This window comes from Hibiscus syriacus, unplaced genomic scaffold, assembly GCF_006381635.1.
Source record: "Hibiscus syriacus cultivar Baekdansim isolate YM2019G1 unplaced genomic scaffold, ASM638163v2 tig00110691_pilon, whole genome shotgun sequence".
Lineage (NCBI taxonomy): Eukaryota > Viridiplantae > Streptophyta > Magnoliopsida > Malvales > Malvaceae > Hibiscus > Hibiscus syriacus.
Window position 1 is genome coordinate 961,150 of NW_024062826.1, and position 19,171 is coordinate 980,320.

General features: G+C 35.8%; 1 protein-coding gene across 1 annotated transcript; it reads left to right on the forward strand.

Moving 5' to 3' along the window:
• The first annotated feature begins 2,616 nt into the window (after window positions 1–2,616).
• LOC120138407 (NAC domain-containing protein 12-like) lies at window positions 2,617–15,024 on the forward strand. Its single transcript, XM_039153878.1, has 2 exons — window positions 2,617–2,791; window positions 14,537–15,024. The coding sequence occupies exons 1-2, from the start codon at window positions 2,617–2,619 to the stop codon at window positions 15,022–15,024; spliced, it is 663 nt and encodes a 220-aa protein (XP_039009809.1).
• Window positions 15,025–19,171: the final 4,147 nt, after the last annotated feature.

Consider the following 19,171-nt stretch of genomic DNA (forward strand, 5'->3'; position numbering starts at 1 on the left):
TAAAGAAGGGAAATCCCCACCAGAGCTGGCATCCTCCTGTAGTACTTTTAAAACAACTTCCTCTACTATGGTAGAATTGATGTTTCCATCAAAACTAACTCCCTTTTGTTCTTCAGCAATAACAACCATTCCCTTGCTAGAGTCTTGCATAGAATCCCCAACAATAATAGCTCACTGTACAATAATAACAATATCCTCTTGCAAGGCTAATACAATGATCTCCTCAGCAATGCCAACATGTACCCCTGAATTCATCTTTTCCTCACCATTAGGATTGCTGACATTACCTAAAGAGCTTGTTAAGTAGTTAGATTCCTCATAGGAAGCATTAACATTCACATTCAAGCTCAGTTGAACTAATGGTCTCCTTTTTCCTCCAAATCTGAACCTCTTTACTTTTCAAATGAGCCTTCTGAACCTCAACACACCTGTTAACTTGTTGCCCAAAAGTTTTACATTTTACACAGTACTTTGGCAACCAAGGTACATACACTTTAACTCTCACCATGGATCCATCCTTTAAAGCTACATGGATCTCATCAGGAAGCTCAGTACCAGCTTCAATTTCCACACACACTTTAGCAAATTCAAGTCTCTCTTTAGAAGCAATGATTAAATCCATGTACAGAGGATTCCCTAAAGCACTAGCAATGTAACTAAGTCCTCTTTTAGAATAAAGTTCCAGAGGAACATTGTATAGTTACACCCAGACTGGCATGTAAGATAAATCGAAATCCAGCTTATGAATACAAGGTTCCCATTTTCTCAGCACCAGAGGCTTATTCTGGACATGCCAAGGTCCATTCTCAAGCACCCAATCTCTCAATAAAGCATTCAAAAATGAGAAAACATAAAGATTGGATCCAGCTAAACTAACTCTAACTGGTGAGGATTTCCCCCAAAGCGATCCAATAATCCACTGTATCGAATCAAAATTCGGTGCAACACCGATGAACTGACCCACAACCGCATAATTCCACTTGGCAATCCCTTCCTCAATCACCGTCAGTGGAGGTTTAACAGTAGCAACACCATCCATAATCTCCGGGGGGAAGAAATCAAGGGATTGTTCTTCCGCTCCCGCAAAGAGTTTCCTCCAATCAAGCTTCGATGCCTTCAAATCCATACAATTAACCGAAAAACCAACCAGAAAACCCCAAAATTAACAACGAAGAAGAAGAGCTGAGAACGCATTAGTCCTGCTAACGTGCGCCCAGAGAGATTTCATCGTGTTTCCTTAAAAAAGTTACAAATTATGCGTAAATAGTATAAAGTAAGATTTAAGAAATCGATTACAACTTTGCATATAAAAGTTTTGCTGCATGATTGAAGTGCAATGATTTGAAACTTAAATGCAACTGTATGTAAGGTAAGTCAGGACAATATTACAAGTTTTAAAGAAGACAAATAGTGATATTTACAGATGATCTTGAAGTAGAATTATTTATGAAACATGAATTTCGGTAGGTTAATATTTATTAAAATATTAATGAATAACCAACAACCGAATGCACTAAATTTCTTAAGTAAGATTAAGGATTCGAATCGTGACGTTTGCGAATGGAGCAAAATGGGTTGGGAATGTGGATCTCACCTCTACAGTACCCGATCTAGATTAATCAGTTAATAGATTAGATACCAATGATTAATTCAAAATATTAATGAATAATCGGTCGACGGAATCAATTTAGATGATTTTTTTCCTGTTATGAGGTCTGCTTGATTATTTCTTTTAAAGTTACATTTTTTAAATATTTCATAATGAATTTCCTTGTTTGTTTTAAGATGTATAGTGATACGTTGTATTATTAGAATAAAAAAGGGGGTTTGAGAAAGCAAAGTTTCCAACAATTTGGTAATGAAAACTAAAATTCAATATGTTTGGCTCATGCATGACAACACTACCTAAAACTTGAATGTAAGAGAAAAATCAACCATTCGTATTAGTGGATCGAGAGATATTTTTCAGGATGAACATATATGTATAAATAACATAAATTTTTCGTATAAGATGGGTACAAATAAAATTTCATGGTGTACACTTCAACAAAATTAACAATTAGTATAAAGATTTGGATTTCATATGAGCACATATCTAACTCTAAAGAAAACATACATTCGCCACTGTTCACGTATGTTTTTAGTTTAGATGCATTGTCTGCTTCCTATGAGCAAATGTCTGATACATAATCCATTGAACCAAAAAACCAAACTCTTTCACATGGAAACGCCTGTCTGATATTTCCATGCATTAGGACAAATAACTAAACTATGATTTTCACTTTTCCTACTAATAAAATTTGTTTTCTATTGCATTGTAGATGACTTCGGTTAAACAAATAATAACTAACACAGAGACTTCAAATATATATTACATAACATCGTATATTCATATTATTTTTTATATCATATTTTATATGATATCTTAATTACTTTTTGATATTGTTTTATATTAAAATTCAACAGTCCAAGTAGTTTCTTGTCATCCACGTTTTTTCTTCCCAAAAACCAGTATTTAGTAGCTTCTGTTCCTCTCCACCCTTCCATATCTAACTGTTGAAGCTTCCATATCTAAATTCCCTGAAATGGAAAACACAAACACTTTCATCTTCAGAAATGAAGATCAGAAATGAAGATCAACAGATTGAATTGCCTCCAGGATTTCGATTCCACCCAACAAATGAAGAGTTAATAACTCATTATCTTTCCAGGAAAGTTGTTAACTCCGAATTCAACGCTATAGCCACTGCTGAAGCCGACTTAAACAAGTGTGAGCCTTGGGATTTGCCTTGTAAGTAATCCATCCTCAGTTTTACCAACTAAGTTTACGATTTCCCAGAATTTAATCTGAGTTTTTTAATGAAGGGAAAGCAAAAATGGGTGAAAAGGAATGGTGTTTTTTTCTGCGAGAGAGAGAGGAAATACCCCACTGGTTTGAGAACAAACAGGGCAACGGGAAATACCAACTCTTATTTTCTCTGTGTCCTTGTTTTAGTAATATATATATAAATATATATATACACACATACACGTACATGGCTAGATATGTAAATTACTAAAACCCAAATAACCGGTCTATGATAAGGGAAATATTATTTTCTCTTAATGATATGAGTTTGAATAATTTTATTTATTTATTTTTATTAATATGAGGCAAGTACAAGGTAGTATTTGTTCAAAAATAACTCTCAATCATTTGACATTGAACGCTCGTATCCCTTACATTCCTGGTGTTCGAACCCGAGACCTCAAAGAATGTGAATAATTTTATTTATAAATGTGAATGAATTTTATTTATATTTGTAATCAGACACAATTTTATTTATATTAAAATCTTTAAAAAGATATGCATATAACTAATAATGCATAAGAAAATAATAAAATAATTCTCTAAAATATCAAAAGGTTGAAATTTTAGACTATTTTACTTTTTATTATTTTTTACAAATTATATTTGATTATTAGATTTATTTTTTTATTTATGTTCGAGATTTGGATGTAAATATATAATGAGTTTATTTTGGATTTTAATAATAATTGGTATTTTATTTGGGCTTGGGCTTGTATTAATGTAATTTGGTTTGGGTATGGGAGTAAAATGAAATATGAGTTTGGATTAATTTTGGACCACGGGGATTGGGTGTTTAAGTTTAATAATATTCAAAATTTAATAATAAAAAGTTCGATGAACTACATATTTACTACCTATACTATCAGTTTTATTTCGTTTTAGTACCTAAATTTTAATTTGTTTCAAAATAATACTTAAAGTTTATTTTTTGTTTCATTTTGGGAACTATTATAATATGACACTTTTTATGGGTAAATAACATTATTCATTACTCAACTATCTTCTCACTGTAAAATAAAAATTGATTAAAGATAAAAAATTTATTAAGAGAGGAGAGAGCACGGTAACGACTGGGTTCTCTGAGGAGAAGGCTGGAGAGACAAAATGAGTCGGTGGTGATAACTTCGGCGTGACGGCAGAAGCAAAGACTGGCACAACGAAAGCAACGGTGGTGAATACCTCTAAAGAAGTTATTAAAACTTCTCAAGATGGTGATTGGACTTTGTTCATTGATAACCTAAGTAAGCGAGTATCAAGATCAACGTTGAAGGAGTTGCTGAGCCATTATGGTAAGGTTCAAAGAGTCTACATCCCTATGATAAACAAAAGAGTTAGATATCATGATTCTACCATTGCTTTTGTATCCGTTGTGAGTCGAGAGGTAATGGGGAAAGTGATTTCCATATGGGATTGTGGACACTAATTTTCGTCCATATAACATTATATATATATATTAAATTTTATTTAAAATAACACATGTTTTTACAGGGCCAGCGGTTACAAGGAAACCCACAACTAGTGGCCCAACAGTGGCCCGTTTCAAGACCCGCAGCCTGGATCCAGTAAACCAGCGACCCGCGAACCGCACCACTAGAGCCCCATGACCCGGTTTGAAACCCTAGAGCCAATTATGGTTTCAAACTTTCCTCCACAAGCGTCGTATGCCCCATTTCCTCCTCTGCACTACTTTTCACGGCAGCACACCCCAACGACTGGGTTTCTCGGCAACCATCAACGTCACGCAAGGAAAACAAAGCCACAAAAACACCACCAAATCAGGAGTTGCAGTTCGATTAGGACTCAAACACTAGAGTTAAAAATAAGAATTTTTTTCACTATAAATATTCATGTAATCGAACCCACAAAGGACACAGAGGATAGATAAGAGTATTACACACGAAAATACAAAAACAAATATGCAAGATCCGAGCACTTGTAGCGTTCGAATACAAGAGAGAAATAAAGAAATGTTGCATTTTTACCTTTGTTTCGGTTATTCTCGCATACATGTGATTTTTTTACTTGTAACCAAAAATTTTGAGATTTCTTTTTTAGATTTACACTTCCCCGAAGAGTTTTTGAAAAAAACAAAGGTGATATTTGAAGAGAGGGAAGGAAAATCTTTGAGAAAAATGCAAAATTTTTTGCTTTTGCCGCCGATGACCGGCGATCGACGCCGATCAACAGAGGCCGGCGAGGCAGCAAAATGGCTGGAATCTAGAAAACACGGTGGTATTCATCGTGTTCTTGAAGAACACATGAACACCGAGAGAGAGTTTAAGGGGAATGAGTTTTGATTTTGGGTGAAAATGAAAATAAATGAAGGGGGTTTTAATTTTGATATTTGTAGTCGACCCACGGACCGACCCACAACCCGACCCGAGCCATAAGTTATCCGCGTGTTTCTGTGCTCAAAGGGGGGAAATTGTAATTTTGGTCCCCCCGTTTTTTAAAGCCTTATGTCGACCCAAGATTCGATTTTCACATTAATATTCCTTCTAATTTGGCCCCTTAATTTTGATTTTCTTCTAATTTAACCCCTATTATTAATTATTATTATATATATATTTTCATATAATATATATATATATATATATTTTATATTTTTTTAGTGTTTTTATTCTTTTTTACTATTTATCTCTTTGTTTTTTAAATCTTATATTATATATATATATTACATGGGGGCCCCTCTTTTTGTTTTGTTTCTTAGCAAAGTTCTCCCACTTTCGGTGAAGTGATGGAGGTAGTTCTTTAATATTTATTATGTATATATATATATATATATTATATTTGTTTTATTAATATTTTGATGACTATATATATATATATATATATATATTATTTCTTTATTATTATTTTTTTCTTATCTGATTTATTTTATTTATTTTTTCTTCTCTTTATTTTAATTTTTATTTTTATTTTATTTTCTTTATCTTCGTTTCATTTATTCATATTTATTTATTTATTATTTTTTTCTTTTTCTTTTTTTCTTTTTATTCCTTTTTATTTTCTTTATCTTTTTCTCTTCATGTTATTTTCTTTGTTTTTCTCTATTTTATTTATTTTCATTTTTTCTCTAACACGTTTCTTGACTTTGTAAGGGTACACTTTTAAAACTATCAAAGGTAAGCAATTTGAATCGGATTTTTAAATTTTAATTTTCGTAATTAAAGACAACCGGTAAATTAATTGGTACCGAAAGGGCGGTTCAAGGGTGCTAATCCTTCATTGACCGTAACCAACTCCCGAAACCGACACATTTCTGATAAAACACAAACCAGGTAAGATGGTGTCCGATCTACCTAAATGTTTTTAAAATGGTCGGTGGCGACTATAACCCAATCAATTCAAGTCGAAGCCCAATTTCGGGGCCCAACCGAAAGATGACAGCGACATCTTGGCGACTTCGTTGGGGACAAGTAAGTGAGTCAGGCTAGAATTAATTTTCGGTTGTCTTTTTATACGAAAATAATAAATTTAAATTTAAATTTATTTATTCGATTACAATTATTTACCTTTGACTATTTTTCAAATAAATAGTTGTACTGACATTTTTTTCAATGATTTCAGATTTTTTAAAATTTTCATCTCAAGCTCTATACCTGAGCTCCGAATCCTTTTAAGTGGGGGCGAAAGGGACACCTTCGTGAGAATTTATTCTCCGCACATGCCTAGCAAGTAATCTTTGGGATTCATATACCTTATGTCTTCGTGTGAATTTATTCACCGCATAGGCATAAGGGAATGTATCCTCTTGAGTTTAACTTAGTCCACTTAAGCTTGTAATGGGCTTCAGACTAATGGTCTGGAAAGCCCAAGGGGGCACCAGCAAGGAGAACTCATGTACCTTTTTCTTTAAAACCTAAATCGGGAGACTGCAGGGAATTAGAGCCCACCCTAAAACCTCATTTCAAACCCTAGGCTGCTTTGATATTATTTCCTGCTTTTCTGTTCAAAGCATGTGAGCTAGAAATTTATGCGGTTATAATTTGTTCAAAATCAACTTGCGGGATAGAGATCGTGTCCGGGTAGGAATAATAAGCATGTAGGGTAGATATCATGTGGGGTAGGACTTTTATTTTCATGACTGTTTTGATTATTTTTTACCTTACTAGCTTTTTTTCGTTTTTCTTCTCTTTTATTTTATTTTCATCATTTGCATCATTCGAAAGAGGTGTTGATCCACAAAAAATGTGTTCTTTAAATGTAAATAATTTGCATTAATAGACAAAGGGGTTATAATACAAGAGGTGAAAAACACAAAAGTCCGGTTTAGAATGGTCCGAGATTTACGCCGAGCATACCAAAAGGCAACTTTTTGAGTTGACAAAATTTGCAGGGGTAGACAAGAAAAAGGTTACTGACTTGGAGAATCCCTTCAAAGAAAACAAGAACAAGATGGCGAAACCCTAGTTAAGCTGGAGACCATTTTTTGACGAATTCAAGAAACAAGCAGATAAACTTCGGATATTTCTTATCGATGAATGGCTCTAATGGTGCTGTCGTTAGGAACAAACTCAGCAGAGAGTGAAAGCTGGAGATGCAATCATCCTAGATTTTTTGGAACAAGCAGCTCGTCATTTGTGCGGTTTAGCCAGAGAAGCTAGAGCGGTTCGAAACCGGTGACAAAAAAGGCAGAAGATGAATCAGCTTGTCAGAAGCTGTTCGGGGTCTATACCTTTAAAATGTTTTCTGTCTCCTAAGACGTAACACTTTTGTCCCCAATAAGGATTATTTATAATAACAGACACATTTTTTGGATTAATGCCTCAAACATTGCATACATTATGCATTTAAACATATTTTGCATTTTGTTATTTTCATTTCTTTACATTCACATTAACTAACAGAAGCATGTCTCCTCAAAAGGAACAAACATTGGATACACCACCTCAAGCATTGGACACACACCATCCGCATAACATCCACTTGAAAAAGAAGATAGAAGAAAGAATCACACAAATCAAGGAGTATATGTTGAAGTTACAGAGAGAGCTGGAAGATAAGATAAACCAGAGTAGTCTGAGTACTCTGGATACAATTATTAAAGCCAAGAGTCCTTAGTCGATCAAATTGTGGCCAAGTTATCTGGTCTACATCAAGCGAGTGCTCCTAGGGCAGGTTCATAGGAAAGAGTAGCTAAGCCACCTACCCCGCAGGTGGTTATCACACTTGGAATCTTACCCAAACTTCAAGGGGACCTATCTACTACAAAGTTAAAAATCCCGTCTGCTGCAAAGATACATACCGCTGTCCTTAACCCTAAGAACAATCCGGGTTATTACCATATACTGGATTTGGACGAAGAGAACAAAGCATAGAAGATGAAGGAGAAAATCAAGCAATTGGAGGACTAAATGAAGGTAATTAAAGGAGACCATGACTACCATGGAGTCGATGCCGCAGAACTCGGTCTAATCCCAGACTTAGTTATTCATTCGAAATTCAAGTCCCCAGAATTCGAGAAGTTTAACGGGAACAGTTGCCCATCCACTCACATCACCATGTTCCGCCGAAAGATGACAGGATATGGAGGAAACGACCAACTCCTGATCCACTGCTTCCAGGAGAGTCTGTTTAGCTCAGCCATCCGGTGGTACAACCAGCTAAGCCGATCACATATCAAGACTTGGAAGGACTTGATCAAGTCATTTCTGGAACAATAAAAGCATGCAATGACATGAGGCCAGATCGAGTTATGCTCCAAAGCATGGAAAAGAAGTATAATGAGAGTTTCAGGTAATACACACATAAATAGAGTTATTTGGATGTACAAGTTCATCCGTCCTTGGATGAGAAAGAAACCTCGAAGCTTTTTTGTACAGACCCTAAAGGCTCCTTACTTTGGGCACCTAATGGCCATCACATCAGGAAGCTTTTCAGACTTAATTATGGGCGGAGAAATGATCGAGTTGGCCATAAAGCAAGGCAAGATTAAGGATGAGGAGGCCAGTAAGAAACCTCCTATGAGGGAGAGGGATGAAGAGATTAACAACATCAACCACGTCAATAAAGGTGCTACAATCTCCAACCCAAAATCAACTGCAGCTGTATCGTCAGGTACTTCTAAACAAGATTCCAGAGAACCCACGAAGGAAAAGGAACATTTCGACCCTATTCCCATGACCTATAAAGAGCTTTACCAGCAACTTCTTGACCCCCACGTAGTATTACTATATCCGGTGGAACCCATGAAGACCCTATACCCAAGTGGTATGATGAGAATGCTCATTGTGAATATCACGACGGTGTCCCAGGGCACACTATTGAGAACTGTTACGCATTCAAAAGAATCGTGCAGAAGATGCGTAACCAGAACTGGATCGACTTCAACAACTTGGGGGTATCCAAGTGAGGAAGATCATTTCATCATTTGAGGCATATGAGGCATTTTGTGTGAATTTGTTTTTTCCTATCTTTTCTTAAGTTTTTGTAAGGACATTTAAATAAATTTATGTTACTTTAAAGATAACGAGCAACAAATCAAATTTATAACTTGAAATTCTTTGAATATCAACTGAATCAAAAACTCTGTAAATGATTAGAGATACAGATCTTTGACATTGTGACATGATTTAAAAATAACGAGACTTGGTTTTACCCCAAAAGACACACTCGAACACTGTACCCTTCTCTTGCAAAGAACCGATATAACATTCTTCTCTCAAAGGGGAACATACAAGAGGCTTGGTATACATAGGAGCGGACAACATGGGACATCTCTTTTGTATGACATTATTATACTTTTTTTGAAGACGTTCGATGATGATCATGTTATTTGTAGATGGAATAGTCGAGTAGGTGAATCTAGTTCAGGTCAGTTGCTTTGAAATTGAACTCTAAAGATGAGATTTCCTGACTTTCAACAACACCTAGACTATAACAGGTTCTTCTTGACAAACTTAAGAAACTAGATCCGTATACCCATATTATAATATTATATATATAATAAAGCTTGAACTATCCCTCAAGAGCAATTGGTTAAACGCTCCGGCTTTATGGATAAGATTCAGCTAGCCTGATAAAGGTGATTATAATATACAATAAAGCTTGAGTTGTCCCTCTAGAGCAATTGGTTAAATGCCTTGGCTTTATGGATACTATAATTATAATCTCTATACAATGATATTGAGATGTCCCTATAGAGCAATTGGTTAAATGCCACAACTTTATGGATTCAGCTAGTCAGATAATGGCAAATTAAATAAGGAGTTTCGATAAAGATGGACTAAGGTAGTTAAGAAACACCTGTTATAGTCAATATCACACGAGCACTCAGGAATTTCATTTTTAGACCAATATTTTCGCACTGCCTTTGTTAGAGGAGTCTACAAAGCTTGAAAAAATGGAAGATTTTAGAGGACTGAAATAGAAGGTCTATTGATCATGCTAGTTGCGTCATTTTGTCCGCATCTAATTAAAATGTCAAGCTGAAAAAAATATGTTGCAATAACTAAATGACATTTCTTGATGGCTGAAACCTTAGAAAACAAGAAGCCAGCCTAAAACCAATTCATCAACTTAAATATTTGTCAAAGAGCTATAACTCTAAAAGCATTAAAAGAGTTATTGATTTTTTTGATATTCTTTGAACTCATGTTTATGATTTGATTCGATTGCGAGCCTGAATTAAGGAGCAATATTTTACAGAAATTTTATAATATTCTTTTCCCTCATAAAATAAGAGAAAGGATAAAAACATTTTCAAACAGGACAATCTCAAATATGAAAGGTCATTGAAGTTGAAACCCGAGAAGAAAATGGGGCACGATCGATTCCCAGGACCAGATCGACTGATAAAGCATGAGACGCCATCCGGAAATAAAACATAACTCATTCATGTTGCATGCATCTTAGGCATACTTAAGAGCATCACATTTATCATTTTTCGCATACATAATTTTTGCAGCTTTAAAGTCAAGTTTCGACTTCAAGACGAAGGATACTCGATTAAAAAAAACCTTTAAAGATCGAGGGTGGTTGGTTAACTCAGCAGCGAGAAGCTACACCTCAACCAACTTGACAGATTGACAGATCTCAGAATCAATTTCAGATGGGTTCGAGAACCAGTTCAGAAAGAATCCAATTCAACTCAACTCAACAATGAGTAGCAGGTTTCCAGTTAACATTTTCCAGCCAGATTTCAATTCCACAATGGAAGAGATCCGGCTGATAGAATTTATCAGTGGACTTTCCTGTGAAGGGGAGTCATTCAAAGATCATCCCACCTGGTTCAGTCCCCCTCAGGGGAACCACCTGAGAATTATGACTGGCTTAGGCCTGTGAAGGGAATCCATTTTTTCCCTATTTGCAGCATAGCTCAAGGAAAGAAGGACTATCTGCCAATAAAGACTTTCGAGTTTGATTACACTCAGCTCAAAGGTACATCATTTGCAGTATAGCTCAAGGTAAAAAGGGTTATATGCTAACAAAGACCTTCGACTTTGATTACACTCAACTCAAAGGCACATCATTTACAACATAACTCAAGGCTATAATGGTTATCTGTTACACTCAGCTCAAAGGCACATCATTTGCAACATAGCTCAGGGCAAGAAAGGCTATCTACCAACAAAAAACCTTCGAGTTCGATTACACTCAGCTCAAAGGCACACCATTTTTAGCATAGCTCCAGGCAAGAAGGGCTATATGCCAACCAAAGACCTTCGAGTTTGATTACACTCAGTTCAAAGATACATCATTTGCTGTATAGCTCAAGGTAAGAAGGGTTATCTGCCAACCAAAGACCTTCGAGTTCGATTACACTCAGCTCAAGGGCACATCATTTACAACATAACTCAAGGCTAGAAGGGTTATCTGTCAACAAAGACATTCGAGTTCGATTACACTTAGCTCAAAGGTACATCATTTGCAGCATAACTAGCTCAAGGCAAGAAGGCTATCTGCCAATAAAAGACCTTCGAGTTCGATTACACTCATCTCAAAGGCACATCATTTACAACATAACTCAAGGCTAGAAGGGTTATTTATCAACAAAGACCTTCGAGTTCGATTACACTCAGCTCAAAGGCACATCATTTACAACATATCTCAAGGCAAGAAGGGATATCTGCCAACAAAAGACCTTCGAGTTCGATTACACTAAACTTAAAGGCGTATCATTTGCAACATAACTCAAGGCAAGAAGGGCTATCTGCCAACAAATGACCTTCGAGTTCGATTACACTCAGCTCAAAGGCACATCATTTACAACATAGCTCAAAAGAAGGGCTATATGTTAACAAAATTGTCGAGTTCGATTTCAGTCAGCTCAATGACACATCAATCACACTACTTTCCGGTTGTAATCGAGAAGAAGACTTGGGTTAGCTGTGCCTTAGTGACAATAAACCATTTTCAAACATCATAGCTTAAGTCGAGAAAAACTATATGTTAATGAAGATTTCTGAGTTCAATTCCGATCCAAGGTCTTTAAACCGAGAAGAAGACCGAATTTGATCACAATTTGGTAACGAGAAACCATATTCCAATTCAAATTTCGAACTACGACTTCAATTCAAGATCATTTCAAGGTGGACTCGACTTCACGACGGATGAGTCATCTGTAACTCAATTCAACAGGGAGTTATTCTTAATTGAAATATCAGAGTCAATTTTCAACTCCACCGATCGAAAATTTGTGTCCTTTTGTCTTTGTCCTATTTTTCGTTCCACGAAAAAGGACAAAGAGGGGCAGTTGAGGACACTAATTTTCGTCCATATAACATTATATATATATATATATATATATATTATCTTTTATTTAAAATAACACATGTTTTTACAGACCCAGCAGTTACAAGGAAACCCAAAACCCAGTCGGCCTAACAGTGGCCCATTTCCAGACCCGCAACCCGGATCCAATGAACTAGCGACCCGCTCCACCAGAGCCCTATGACCCGGTTTGAAACCCTAGAGCCAATTAGGGTTTCAAACTTTCCTCCACAAGCATCGCATGCCCCCTTTCCTCCTCTGCGCCGCTTTACATGGCAGCACACCCCAACGACCGGGTTTCTCGACAACCACCAACATCACGCAAGGAAAACAAAGCCACAAAAATACCACAAAATTAGGAGTTGCAGTTCGATTAGGACTCAAACACTAGAGTTAAAAATATGAATTTTTTCACTATAAATATTCATGTAATCGAACCCACAAAGGACACAGAGGATAAATATGAGTATTACACATGAAAAAACAAAAAAATACGCAAGATCCAAGCACTTGTAGCGTTCGAAAGCAAGAGAGAAATAAAGAAAGGTAGCATTTTTACCTTTGTTTCGGTTATTCTGGTATACATGTGATTTTTTTTACTTGTTTTGACCCAAAAAACATTCGAAAATAACCAAAATATTCGAGATTTCCTTTTTAGATTTACGCCTCCCCGAAGAGTTTTTAAAAAAACAAAGGTGATATTTAAAGAGAGGTAAGGAAAATCTTTGAGAAAAACGCAGAATTTTTTACTTTTGTCGTCGATGATCGGCAGTCGGTGTCAATCAACGGATGCCGACAAGGCGGCGCAACGACCAGAATCTAGAAAACACGATGGTGTTCATCGTGTTCTTGAAGAACACATGAACACTGAGAGAGAGTTTAAGGGGAATGAGTTTTGATTTTGGGAGAAAATGAAAACAAATGAAGGGGGTTTTAATTTTGATATTTATAGTCGACCCACAGACCGACCCACAACTCGACCCGAGTAATAAGTGATCCGCGTGTTTTCGTGCTCAAAGAGGGGAATTGTAATTTTGGTCCCCCCGTTTTTTTAAAGCTTTCTTTCGACCCAAAATTCGATTTTCACATTAATTTTCCTTCTAATTTGGCCTCTTAATTTTGATTTTCTTCTAATTTAATCCCTATTGTTAATTATTATTATTATACATATTTTTTCATATCTATTATATATATATATATATCATTATTTTTTTATATTTTTAGTGTTTTTTTTCTTTTTTCTTTTTTACTATTTATCTATTTGTTTTTAGATCCTATATTTTATATGTATTATATGGGGGTCCCACTTTTTATTTTGTCTCTCACCAAAGTTCCCCCATTTTCAGTGAACTGACAGGGTAATTCTTTAATATTTGTTATGTATATATATTATATTTTTTTATTAATATTTTGTTGACTATATATATATATATATATTATTTCTTTACTATTATTTTTTTCTTATCTTATTTATTTTATTTATTTTATTTTTTTCTTCTCTTTATTTATTTTTAGTATCTTTATATTTGTTTCATTTATTCATATTTATTTATTTATTTATTATTTATTTATTTTTATTTCTATTTTTCTTTTTATTCCTTTTTATTTTCTTTATCTTTTTCTCTTCATGTTATTTTCTTTATTTTCTTTGTTTTCTCTATTTTATTTATTTTCATTTTTTCTCTAACACGTTTCTCGACTTTGTATGAGTACACTTTTAAAACTATCAAAGGTAAGCAATTCGAATCGGATTTTTAAATTTAAATTTAAATTTAAATTTACGCAATTAAAGACAACCGGAAAATTAATTGGTATCGAAAGGGCGGTTCAAGGGTGCTAATCCTTCATTGACTGTAACCAACTCTTGAACCCGACACATTTTTGGTAAAACGCAGACCGGGTAAGATGGTGTCCGATTTACCTAAATGTTTTTAAAATAGTCGGTGGCGACTCTAACCCAATCAATTCAAGTTGAAGCCCAATTCCGAGACCCAACTGAAGATGGACGCCACTGGGATAAAACACTTATAGATGGAAGAACCATCAGTGTTTCTCGTGCAAAGTATCCGAAGCCAAAAGGTGTTAATGAACTGTTACTAGGGTTGAATCGCCAGAGAGCTTTCACTCAATCAGGTATTTGGAAACCTAAACTTGTGAACGGAAAGGAGACTCCAAAAACTGTCAAAGTCTACAGAAAGGTTTCAAATGATATTTCCTACAAGGATGCCTTGTTAAGCAAACTCCATGCTGGTATAGTAAGTGTAGATATCCTTGATTATACTTCAGTGATCATTCAGGAGAATACCAATGGTGGTATTTCAACAGATATTAGTATTCAAGCAGTGAATTATGATTGGATGAAGAGTTGCATGGTGGGTATTATTAAAACCTCATACGAGGAGGACCTTGTTCAAAAGTCTATTTCTCAGGATGGTATTGAGGCTAAGATTGTGAAGTAGGATGGTGTGAATTGGTCTTTTATTGTTATGTTCAGATCAGTCGCGGAGATGGAGAAAACATGGGAGTCGAAGAAGGAGGCTCTTTATTTTTGGTTCCAGCAGATTGCTCATCTCTTACTAAATGGAGCCCCTCATTATTTTTTTCGTGTTAATTTAATGCGAGTGCCACTATCATGATGGCGTGATGATTTCTTCTCGAGCTTAGGGAATCGTTGGGGAGTTTTTGTGTGCTTGGATGAGAGTACTGGAAATATGACTCGGCTGGATAGTGCTCGTATGATTAATAGAGTTGGAAGTCCTTTGGAAATTCCAAAAAATGTCACGGTTGAGTCCATGGGGTTCTCTTTTTGTATCTCTGTTAGCATTGGGAGTATAGATGATGATCAAGCTGTTTTGACGAGTGGAGATTGTGAAGAAAATTTCTCTGATGTGTGGAATGAGGATACTGCTGAATATGCCATTGAAGGAGGAGAAAATGGAATAATGGATCATAACTTGATCTCCGGTGATTTTGGTAAGCTGGGGGCTGGCGTTTTGCGATGTGTTTCAAATCCTTCTCTTAACTCTCCAATTTTCAAGGGGCATGCAATTAATGTGGTCGTTATTCCCCCGAAATCCCCGTGCTCTAGATTAATTCCAGCCAACAGTGATGACAACTGTTTTGAATGTTGTACAAGGTCAAATGTGGAAATGGGTCAAACGAGTAATTTAATGGATACCTCAATTGGGCATGAATTGTGCGGGCGGCCGGATCAGGACAGTGGGCCTGAAGTAGAAGGCCTAATGTGTATGGATCCTATGTCTAATAACCCTTTGGTCCCAATTGTGAATCTGAATGGTACTGCCGTGCCCAATAATCATTTTATTCTCCATGCTGGAAGTGAGGACAATTTTAGATGTGAAGATTTAATTGCGCCAGATTCTGCTCAGATAATTCCCCCTAAAATTAATAGTGGGTGTTCAGTGGAGATGGTCCCAGATAGTTTCGCTCTTTCAATATGACAATCGAGAATAAGGGAGTAAAGAATAAAGATGGTCTTCGTGCGAAGGAGATTTCCCTTGCTCCAGCTACTGGATTTTTTTCGAGCAAGTTTCAGAAGAATCCTAAGGAGGGAAATTAGGGATTCGTTGGGTGGAGTTTCTCCTCAGGTTGAGAACGAGGCTCTCCCTGTTGAATATTCAACAATGGCCGGCACTGTTGAAATTGCAAATGGGGTGGCTAAATGTGGAAAACATGTGCTGCTAAATTGTTCAAAATTAGGAAGCCATTTTGGTTGAATTTTGTGCATGGGAGAATTGCAATTAGTCTATGCACTTTAGGATATTTTCAAAGATTAGTCCTTAAGCTTCAATTATAAATACCCTAGCTCATTTAGCTTCAAAATCATCCCCAAATTATTATAGTTCTCTCTCAAGTGTTTTTGTAAACACGTGTAAATTTTCTCCCTTTAATAAAGATCTGTAGCAGTCCGGAGACGTAAGCATAATTGGTTGAACTCCGTTATCAATTTCGAGTATTATTTTTCCATTTTTATTTGGCATTATCACTAATCTGGTTATAGGGAAATTGCTCGTTTATTTCCATACAACTGGTATCATGAGCTTTTGTTTGTGAATTTTGTCAATTTTCATGAATAGTGAATTTCGTCAAATTTCATGAATAGTGAATTTCGTGAATAGTGAAATTTGGTCGGCGATACGATCTTGTCGACGGAGGTGTTCTAATACATGGTGGTTCGCAGAAATTGTCAGAAACGATCTAAACGAAGCCAGATTCGAGTGTGAGCGATGACTGCAAACGAAGGGAATGTGAAAATTGAGAAGTTGAATAGTGCACTCAAGACCTTCTTGGAAGGACTTAGACCAGGGGCAATGCTTGGGGGAGAGCAAGGTAATGCCCAGAGACTTTCGGAGGCCATAGCTGTAGCCGGAAAGCTGACTGAGCTTGCAGGTGTCAAGCCAAGTAGCGATGTATCGTCCAGGCTCATGCCCAGAGATAACGGCAATAAAGGGGGAGACCGAGAAAAGGTGCAGCGGGGAGATGGTAGAGAAAGCTCTTCGAATGGCCAAGGTGAGCCATCGACTGTTCGTAGCCAAGGAAAACCATCGGGAAAGAATGACAAGGCTAAGTCCGGTTTGAAGAAGAAGGGGAGCAAGGAAAAATTGAAGTGCTACTTCTGTGATGATCCTCGTTTGATTAGAGGATGTCCCGAGAAGCGCCGCCTTACAACCATCATGAAGAGGATGGGAGAAGGAGAAGTAGTGGGAATTGGCACAGTTGCAAGTGTTAAAGCTGCCAAGCCAAGGAAAAGACTTGGTCCGATTGAGGGGATCAATGTGGCCAAGCAAGGAACAAGACATGGTTCGACAAAAAGTTCTCAAGTATTCAATCCAAGATTGAGACGTGATGAGGCTACGAGTGTCAAAGCAGTCAAGCATAGGAAGGGACCCGGTGCGATAACAAGAGATAAAGTGTATCACCCCAACCCGTATTCGACCCGAATACGAGTCCGAGATGTCACATTGACTTTTAAAAACTATATTCTTACAAAATATCAGAACATTTGAACTCTTTTTAAGAAAATACAATAATATATTGTTGAATCATGTTTGTTATAACCGATTTAAGAAAATATACGTTTTATGAACAGTGAACAATACCGTATTAACAATACCGTGAACAGTAATGAACAGTAAAATACATATTATGAACAGTAATGAATAATACCCGAATGTTAAAATTTTCCAAAATTTCAGAGGGGAACCGATTCCCCTTATACAAGGAACCGATACCCTGCTACAATACTGCTATAGTACTTTCGTAAAATACATATAACTTTATAAAAACCTAAGCTTTCATCCGTATAAAATTTATCAATTACATATACGCATTTAAAAACATTACAAAACTCAATCGTATGCCTTTTCATAACCAATTAGAACATATCAGATTTAATCCTTTATTTACATGCCAACCACTATCCTTATTACAAAATACATACTATACATTTCTTTTCTGATCCGATCTTTAGAAAGGAGAAACTGACATGTCTTGCATAACTTTTACCAACCTTCCTCTTCTCGAAACCTACGCGTAAAACAATCACACGCTAAGTCGTTGACTTAGTGAGGCATATAAAACATAATTATATGCTAAATGTAACTTCTACAATGCATGAACATTTGATATTACCTTATCATACCAAAGCATATATTCTTTTTTGTAATATATACATACATGCACATATCATATAATATAACATCATTAACATGCTTATCATTTCTCATTTTATCATCACTAATTTCTTTATATACCATATCATCATATAATTCCTGTAACATTTCATATCATCAAAAGCATATACAAAAACATATATTATATTTGTGTTATCTCTTTAATTAGCCCATGGTACACTTGTGAGAACTAAGGATATGTGACTGCATTGAGGTTGTGCACAAATGCTGTCACCACAGCTCGTAAAATTCCCACTAAGGGCACTGAAATTTGTCCCGAAGGACCACTATGTCCCGTAGGACCACTGTAACCCTCGACTCTTGGCATGCCAACTATACCACTAGCTCTCATATCACATAACATGGGCAATATCATTTATACATTTCATATCTCATGTTCTTTCACATAGCTCTTTATCACATTTCATATGATCACATATTTCGCTCTCTTCTGTCACATACCATATGTATGTGTAAACATATATCTCATATCACATGTGCATATCATCATGTAGTTTATTTTCGTATAATTCATATCACTTATCATATGATTTCATATTCATATGTCACATAGCTCGTATCACTTTGCATGAATTCACATAAAGATATATATCATTTGATCCATGTCTTATTCTTATATCATATAACATGCTCTATCCTTTTATGTTCACATGACATATAATGCATACAAATTATATTCACATATGCCTTTACTCAAGAATTCATACATCGTACAAATCATGTCATCTCTTGTTCTCATATATTTCCAATACATCACATATATCACTCATATAATCAAACATACATATTTTTCATGTCATTCATTTCATTCTCTGTATCCTTATCACACAGCTTATTTTATTTCTCATGTTCTTATTTGAGCACCCATGTCATGTATTGTTTACTTATGTTC

Bases quoted from the DNA above. Each gene is read 5' to 3' on its own strand.
- LOC120138407 (XM_039153878.1), top strand. From the start codon at position 2,617: ATGAAGATCAGAAATGAAGATCAACAGATTGAATTGCCTCCAGGATTT. The intron at 2,792-14,536 runs GTAAGTAATCCA...AATCAATTCAAG, and splicing joins TGAGCCTTGGGATTTGCCTT to TTGAAGCCCAATTCCGAGAC.